The 9,300-nt window shown below is 35.1% G+C and overlaps 1 protein-coding gene across 5 annotated transcripts in view; it reads left to right on the forward strand.

Annotated features, from left to right (window-relative positions):
• PCMTD1 (protein-L-isoaspartate (D-aspartate) O-methyltransferase domain containing 1) overlaps positions 1–4,683 on the forward strand; it is a 77,393-nt gene extending 72,710 nt beyond the window's left edge. For 3 of the 5 annotated variants that reach the window (XM_054692268.1, XM_037506731.2, XM_054692269.1), the window contains one exon: positions 387–4,681. In XM_054692268.1, coding sequence (XP_054548243.1) covers positions 387–754 — 368 coding nt within the window. In that variant the 3' untranslated portion in view covers positions 755–4,681. Of the gene's footprint in view, positions 1–386 lie in introns of all 5 variants that reach the window. The other 2 variants (XM_054692270.1, XM_037506724.2) reach the window with 1 other exon arrangement.
• The last annotated feature ends 4,617 nt before the right edge of the window (positions 4,684–9,300 follow it).

Raw genomic sequence — 9,300 nt, forward strand, 5'->3', positions numbered from 1 at the left:
ATTTGCAGCATGATTTCTGATGGATATTTTATATGGGTTTAAGTTCAGAAAGTATAAAAAATACATAGGGTAAAATTCTTTCCCATTCTTGTCCCATAACTTCTTAATTCTCATGTACTCTGTTTTTACGTTTTATTATCCTTTCAAAGAATTTTTTTGCCTTTACATGGGGACACTTAACCTGTCTTTGTATAAACCCTCTGCATTTTCCACTGTCCTCAGTACTTAGAATGGTGGTTGGCATGTAACAGGCACCCTGAAGTCTTTGTTAGACGAAAGAGTCAGAAAATTCCGTTTTAATTCAATATATATTTTGCTCTGTGAAGAAATTAACAATAAATAATGTTTTACTTTGTCTTTTGTTGTTTTTTTTTTTTTCCCCTTAGCTCCTTGTGCTGTCAGGAATCTGCAGGACTTGGCTCGTATTTATATTCGACGCACACTTAGAAATTTCATAAATGATGAGATGCAGGCCAAAGGGATTCCTCAAAGGGCTGCACCCAAAAGGAAAAGAAAGAGAGTTAAACAGAGAATTAATACTTATGTATTTGTGGGTAATCAGCTTATTCCTCAGCCTCTAGACAGTGAAGAAGATGAAAAGATGGAAGAAGATAACAAAGAAGAGGAAGAGAAAGATCACAGTGAAGCCATGAAGCCAGAGGAGCCACCTCAGAATTTACTGAGAGAAAAAATCATGAAGCTGCCCCTACCTGAATCTTTAAAAGCTTACTTGACATATTTTAGAGAAAAGTAACTTAGATCAAGAAGAAAGAATGCCTACTGATAATTCCTTTAGTCTTGAAAATGTAGCATTTGTTAGGAGTTAAAAGCAAGAATTCTTTCATCAGAGCAATTATAGTGGAAAAACTTATAACTTATTTCTGTTTTAGTAATAAAAATGATGTATTCAGTGATTAAAAAGAATCCCTTTTATAAAATCTATTTTTCTTTAAATCTTGGAAAAATTGCTGTTTTAACTCAGAGTGACTTCAGGAGTGGAATGCAACGATAGTCAAGACTTTGTGTACTGTAAATCTTTTTCTGATTCGTTACAGATTTGTAGTGATTAGGGTTAGGTTTAATTTTATATAAGGTTAAAAAATTATTAAGCTTATGTAATCTGATTTGAATTGCAGTTTGCATTTCCTCTATGAAAACTTTCTTATCTAATAAGGAAATCAAATGCTTTGTAGACCCACTTACTTTATTTACATTTGTTGCAATCACTATTGCTGAGTTGCTATAGATGTATTCCGGGCAATATGAGTGCAATAACAATACAGATATTGAATAATTTAGCTTTAAAAAAAAAAAGCAAGTTTTATGGACTGCAACAGCACTGCTACTTTTGCTTTTGAATCTATTGCCAAAAAACCTGGGGACAATATCTGCTTCTCTCATAGAGATTTTAAGAGCACATCAAGTGACTATTAAGGTAAAAAATGTATACACTTAATACAGCCCTTAATTTGTATGGACCTTTACATTTTCAGTATTTAAAAATATTGAGGTTATCATACTCTGGAATTTTAGAAGATAGGTTTAGGATTGTTTTTTCTATAGTCCACTGTAATAAAGTATTAGGTTAAAAAATCCATTATTCTGTGACTGTTGATAGCAAAGACAGTGAATGAAATAAGCATGCGTGATGGCTACTTTGTTGGTGACTGCATTTAGCAGGGTCAGTATAGAGTTGGTCAGCAGGCGCACTTTAAATGGAACTTTTAGTTCATCTGAATATTTATCTTTGACAAGATAAGATTGAACTAGCTGACATTTGCTCTGAAATTCATCTTTGTAGAATAAGAAATACCTACAGAATTGTACGTAGCTGCCTTTTGCTTTGAAAATCTTGTTTGGAATCATAGTGTGAACTTTGGGACCTATGTGTGCTCATTTAACTTCTCATGCTATTTTTGTTTCTTTAGGTAAAATAATGATTTTAATTTTTTGCATAATATCACTTACTTTATCCACCATTTTGAATGTTAGTTGTGATTTATCAGTGAGAAAATAGGTAAATAAATGCCATTATTTGCTTCTTTTCTTCCTATTAGAGCCTAAAAAGTCATTCCTTGTTAAATATACAATGTAACATATAACTTAGTGTTACATGTATTATATATTTTTTAAAAGGAAAAATTTGAGAGTATCACTTATTACCACCAGCATCACTCTTGCAGTAGTTGATCAAATATGCTTAAGGAAATCCTATCAATATATAACGGAAGGTTTGTTAATCACTGCTAAAACTCAGTTATTACCAATACATAGATGGTTTAAAAAATCTGAGCTCTTGTATTTCCACACCTAAAAACAAATTTTTGAAATATTCTAAATATGAATCATCCCAAGTAAATGAGCATATTTTAGTAATGTGAAAAAAAATTTCATAGAAGGTATTTATTTTAAGTTAGTGACTAGGGCTTGGGTTTTGGGGTTGTGGGTATTTCCACACTTCTTACGTGGTTACTTAGCTGTTATTGTTAAGAAATGCCCCATCACATTTCTATCAAAAAAAATATATTCATACAGTTGTGATCTGTTAGATATGTTTATTTTATTTTGAATTAAATGTTAAAGCTTAATCTTGAGTTCCTGATGCCCATATATTTTTCTCTAGAAAACATAGGGAGCTTTCTCATCTTATTCTTGCCCCCAGCACACACCACTTGTTGTTGCAGCTGGTGTCCAACTATGTAAACATGTCTTCATAAATAATTTTGCTATTTACAAGAGAGTTTTGTTAAGGATATATTTGAAGATTGATTTTTTTCATACCATCTTTCATTCTCTTGACCTTAGCAAAGTGTACAATAGATTTCATGATCATTGCATATTTTTGTTATTGAAATGTATCTTTGTTTTTAAATGCATTCATTTTACATTGTGACTTTATTATTGACTTTAAATAAAGAAGCAGAAATAAAAAAATGAAAATTCAAATTAAAGCCCTTTTTTCTATTAATTGTAGTATGTTAGAATGATTAAGAAATTTTGGGTTTGTGTTTATATTCTAATGAATTCATGTTTACTTGAGTGTGGATGATTACGATTTGTAGATGAAGTAGCAAATAAAGATGAAATAAAATTAAATGAAAATGGTGAGGAATGTATTCATGGAATTTTTAAGCCAGATAAAAAAATACAAATAATTTAGTCTTTACTTTTGCAGTGAGAAATTAGGCCTGGGGAGGTAGCATAATTTTCTTAAGTCATTCAGCTAGTTGGAGACAACTTGAAATAGCATATAGCATCTAATCCAAGAAATGGTCAATACCAAAAAGTACAATACCAAAAATACCATAATACCAAAAAAGTAATTCACACTGTCTATTCGTCAATATAATTGGATCTAGTGTTAATATAAAAATTAGCATTAATTAAAAAATTAGCATAAACATTAAAATATAACCTGTTAAATCTGGTTTCCAACAGGATAAAGTGAAGCAAAACTTGATAAAATATGGGCAGACTTGGAAAATTATTTTAAATAAACATTGCATATGATTATGCATCATTCTCCAGTGGCCTGACTTTTCTTTTTCTCTTCAAAAAAATCTCATTACACTTGGGGATACATGCAGAGTTTATGAGGTGCACTTGTCTATTTTTGGACATCTTGTTTCCTTTTGACTTTGCCAACTCTGAAGAGTGTGGACTTAAAATTTATAAAATATTCAGTAGATCTAAAGGATATAAGATACGCAAAGTACAAGGAATAGTAATTCTGTGTACCTGTAAGTACATGTATGTCCCTATTACTAGGTTGGTTTGACCACCATCATTACTAATACTTGTGTATCCCTTCCCATCTCATCTTCATTGCTTCCATTTTAGGGATAACCCTGTGTTTATCAAGGCCTTGCTTTTTACCATAATTTTATAACATATGCTTGGATCTCTATAAATAACCTGATGTCAAGGAACAGATCATCTATATTATATGTTATGATTTCATATTTTATATTGAAATCTAACCCATTTTGAATTTTTTTGTATGGTGGTAGTGGTATGGTTTCGTGAGGTCTGTATTTTCCTGTATAAGCTTTCCTCTTAGCAACAATTTTGCTGCATCCTACAAATTCTGGTAATGTAACTTCTTTTCATTTTTCCGCTGATTCTATGTATGTGTATATTTTACACACATAAATGTGCACGTGTGTGTGTATACACACTTTGATGTCCATCTTAGCTCAGTAGGTTTTCATTAGTATGTTTTTTAGTCTTCACATATTTTTGGTTTTCCCCTCTTTTGGTTGATTTCTAGTTTCAATACCATTTGTTCTGAAAAGATGCTTGATGTGCTTTCACTCTTCATAAATTTATTGAAACTTGTCTCAACATATGATCTATCCTTGAGAATTTGCTATATTTGAGGAAAAAAGTATATTTTGTTGTTTGGGGGTCAAATACTCTGTAAATACTAAGTTCATTAAATCTAATTTGTCATTTAAGGTCATTTTTACATGTTGATAATCTGTCTAGGTGACCTATTCATTGATATAAGTTGTTTGTTAAAATCTCTATTATTGCTTTGCTGTCAGTGACTCCCTTTAGATCTGTTAATGTTTGCTTTATGTATGTTGATGCTGCTTTGTTGGGTGCATTAAAATGTGTTGGTGTGCTTAAAAAAAGAATATTGTGCGGTTCAGTGGTTGTATCCTATAAATGTCATTTGAATCATGTTTTCATTGTATTCAAATCTGATATAGTCTGGTTTAAAAACTGTTTATTAACACAAGATTTTGTCTAAATTTGTTGAAAATCCTTATAATTCATTCCACTTTTGCTTTGTATATTTTGATGTGAAGGTAATGCATTATAGTTTATTTTTTAAGACTGTTACGTCTGGTAATTTTAATGTTATGTAGGAATTCTCTGTTCATTGCTTCAAGTCTATTCTGAAAGTCAGTAATTTTCTTTTGTTTGGTAGTTAACCTGTAAGGTCTGTTTTATATTTCTATTTTAAATCTTTTCTGTATGCTTATGTTTTTGGGGTGTGTGTGTGTTTAAGATTTATTTATTTATGCATACAATAACTGGGGTACAGGCCAGAGGTTTGAGGGGTGAGAGGATTCCCCAGAGACAGAGTAGGTAACAGAACAGGCAGATTGACTGAAATATATTGCTGAGGTGAGCAGCACACGAGTCAGGAGAGGTCAGCTGTGCCATGTTGGTACTCCTTGGCTGGGGTTCGAACTAGTGCTGCAGTGGCAGCGGATAACTTCATAGGTTGTGTCTTAACCCCTTGCGCCACCAGGGAGGCCCCACATTTACGCTTTTATCCTCATTTTTTCCTTCCTGAATTTTATATCATCCCAATTTCTTTTGCTTAAAATACATTCTTTTGAATGTATTTTAGTATAAGTAGGTGAGTGACTCTTAGATTTTCCTGCGGGTAGGAGGTGGAGAGGACATGTTTTTGTTGAAACCTTATGTCTATTTTCTCTAGAACAGTGGAGGTTTTTTTTTTTCCTTCTATGTATTGGTTTTCAGTGAAGCTATTGAGAAGCTAACAGTCATTCCCCTTGAAGTCTTGGTCTTTAAAGAATTTGTTTTGACATTTTTGTACTGTTGGCATTTTTCCATCTGTGGCTCCATGTCCTGTGCCTAGGTATGAATTTTTTTTCATTCCTCCCTGATACTACCTTATGTATGGATAGATCTCTTTTACCATTTCTGGAAATTCTTAGCCATTTTTTTCTTACAAATAGTGCCTCAATTTTTGATCTCAGCATTGAATTCTGTAAACTTTTTTTTTTTTTTTTAAATACAAGCACTGGGTACATTCAGAAGGCGGGAGGGTGAGAGAATTCACCAGAGCCAGAGCAGGGAACAGAACAGGCAGACTGACAAAATACACTGCTGAGGGGAGCAGCAGGCGTAGCAAGAGAGGTCTGTCGCACCATGTGGGACCCTCGCCAGCAGCTGGGGGTTGAACTGGCGCTGCAGAGGCTGTGGGCAGCTTCGCAGCCCAGTGCTCAACCGCTGTGCCACCAGGGGAGGCCCTATAAACTTTTTTAAAATACATCTTCTGATCACTTCTGAATTCTTTCTGCAGTTGTTTTAAAACTGCTGTTAAACCCTTACATTGAATTTTAGTAATGAACTGAAGTTTGATTTTAGTTGTTTTTCAAATCATTTTTATAATTATTTAAATTTTTTTATTTAATAAACTACTATTGTTTTACATTCTTGTAAATATTTTGACAGCATGTGGTCAGTGTTGCTTCTGACTACTAAACGTACATTGTCTGTCACCATAGTCCATTGTGTTTTCTCATCTTGCCTCCCCGCTTTGGATTTAGGTCTATGGTCAGCTTTCAGAAGTTGATTCTAATATTGAGGCCTTCCTGATTTTAATGTTGGTATTTGATCTTTTGTTTGGTTTCTCTGTATTCCACATATAAGTGACACCATGCAGTACATATATTTCTCCTTGTGGATTATTTAGTATAATCCCTTCCAGCTCCACCTATGTTGCTACAATGATAGGAGTTTATCTTTTTTGATCACTGAGCTTCATTGTGTGCATATACCACATTTCCTTGATCCTCTCATCCATTTTGGGCCATTAAGTTATTTCCATATGTAGTCTATCGTAAATAGTGCCACCATAAACATAGGACTGCAGGTTTCTTTTGTAAGTGTTTTTGTGTTTGGATAGATTCCTAGGAGTGAAATTGCTGGGTTGTATAGCAGATCCATGTTTAGATCTATGCTTTCCATAGGGCCAGTCTAAACTCCCACAGTATGAAGGTTTACATCTTCGTACCCTCGCCAGCACTTACTGTTTTAGCATGGACTGCTCTTCATTGGTGTGAAGTGATATAAAGTAGTGGTTTTGATTTGTATTTCTCTGATGATAGGTGATGAACAGTTTTTCATTTGATCATCTGTATGTCTTTGGAAAAGTGTCTATTTAACACCTCTGCCCATCTGTTTGGTTATTTTTTATGTTGAGTTGTATGTGCTCCCTGTAGGTTTTGGATATTAGTACCTTGTCAAATATCTAGTGTGAAGGGCCTCCTGTGGTGGCGCAGAGGTTGAGCGCTGCGCTGCAAAGCTGCCCACAGCCTCTGCAGTGCCGGTTCAATCCTTGGCCGCTGGTGAGGGTCCCACATGGCGTGACAGACCTCGTCTGCCATGCCCGCTGCTCCCCTCAGTAGTGTATTTCATCGGTCTGCCTGTTCTGTTCTCTGTTCTGGCTCTGGTGGATTCTCTCACCCTCCTGCGCATCTGACTGTACCCAGTGCTTGTATAAATAGATCAATAAATCTTAAAAAAAAAAAAATCTGGTGTGAAAATAGTTTTTCCCAGTCAGTAAGGTTGTACTTCATTTTGGTGATTGTTTTTTTCACTGTTCAAAATTTTCCAGTTTGATTTAGTGCCAAACTTTTAGATTCTCTTGTTTTCCTGGCAGCTGGAAATGAATCCACAAAGTTCTCTCTGAAATTTATGTCATGGACTAGTTTGCCTGTTTTATATGTTTTATGGTTTCAGGTCTTAAGTCCAATTGTTTTATACATTTGAGTTGATTTTTGTGTAGGGTGTGACATAGTGGACTAGTTTCATTCTTTTGCATGCAGTTTTCTCAACACCATTTATTGAAGAGACTTCTTGTTCGTGTATATTCTTCACTCCTTGGTAATAGATTAGCTATCCATATGTTATGGTTTTATTGCTGGGCTTTCAAGTCTATTCCATTATTTGGTGTGTCTGCTTTTTACCCACTATCATGCTGTTGTAATTACTATGGCTTTGTAGTATAGTTTGAAGTCTGGAAGTTTATATCACCATGGTTCCTCTTTTTTGTCAGGAGAGATTTGGCTAGTTAGGGTCTTTTGTGGTTCCATCTGAATTTCAGTAACAGTTCCATTTCTTCTTTTTTTTTTAAGATTTATTTATTTATTTATACAAGCACTGGGTACAGTCAGAAGCGCGGGAGGGTGAGAGAATTCATCAGAGCCAGAGCAGGGAACAGAGCAGGCAGAAGGACTGAAGTACACTGCTGAGGGGAGCAGCGGGCTGCAGGAGAGGTCTGCGTGCCATGTGGGACCCTCCTCCGGTGGCCGGGGAGCAGCCCGGGATCCAACCGGTGCTGCAGAGGCTGCGGGCAGCTTCGCAACCCAGCGCTCAACGGCTGCGCCACCGGAGAGGCCTCCAGTTGTTCCATTTCTTTGAAGAATGCCATTGCAGTTTTATTGGGATTGCATTGAATCTGTATGTTACTTTGGGGAGAATGGCCCTTTTTACAATGTTAATTCTTCAATTCCAAGAGCAGGGAAAATCTTTCCTTTGTGTCTTCTATTTCTTTTAACAGTGTTTATATATTTTTATTATTTTATTTTTTAAACTTTTTTTGCATCGTTCTTCATTTTTTTACAATGTGTGCTTTCTCGGTTATCGTCCCCATGAAATTCCCACCACCAGTTCACCTGTGTACTATCACAGTAGCCCCTTGTGCTCTTCCCACCCCTGTTTTGATCCCTGCTCCCTTCTCCCCTCTGCAGAATGTCTCTGGTTTATGGTTGCTTGTTGATTTTCATTTTCATTTTTTATAATAACCTTTTTTTTCCCCCGATCCCTTATTTGGATCCTCTACATTCCTCCTATATAAGTGAGAACATTTGATATTCTTTTTCTGGCTTATTTCACTGAACATGATCCCTTCCAGCTCCATCTATTTTGCTGCAAATGGCATGAGTTTATCATTTCTGATTGCTGAATAATACTCCATTGTGTGTATGTGTGTGTTTATATATATACCACATCTTCATGATCCAATCATCTATTTTGGACATCTGGGTTGTTTGCATTGCTTACCTATTGTGAATAGTGCTGCAATAAATACAGGGGTGCGGTTGTCCTTTTGAATTAATGTTTTTATGTCTTTTGGGCAGATACCTAGAAGTGGAATTGCTGGGTCATAAGGAAGCCCCATTTTTAGCAGTTTGAGGAATCTCCACACAGCTTTCCATAGTGGTTGGACCAGTTTATATTCCCATCAGCTGTGTAAGAGAGTTCCTTTTTCTCTACATCCTCGCCAACATTTGTTGTTGATAGTTTTTTTGATATGTTCCATTCTCACTGGTGTAAGATGGCATCGCATGATTTTTATTTGCATTTCTCTGATTATGAGCAATGTTGAACATTTTTTTCATATGCCTTCTGGCCATTTGCATTTACACTTTGGAAAAGTGTCTTATTAGCTCTTCTGCACATTTTTTAACTGGGTTATTTACTTTGTTTTTGTTGAGTTTAGTCAGCTCTTTGTAGATCTTTGTGATCAGTCAC

Source organism: Talpa occidentalis, unplaced genomic scaffold (genome assembly GCF_014898055.3).
Source record: "Talpa occidentalis isolate TD23 unplaced genomic scaffold, MPIMG_talOcc4v2.1, whole genome shotgun sequence".
In the NCBI taxonomy this organism is placed as follows: domain Eukaryota; kingdom Metazoa; phylum Chordata; class Mammalia; order Eulipotyphla; family Talpidae; genus Talpa; species Talpa occidentalis.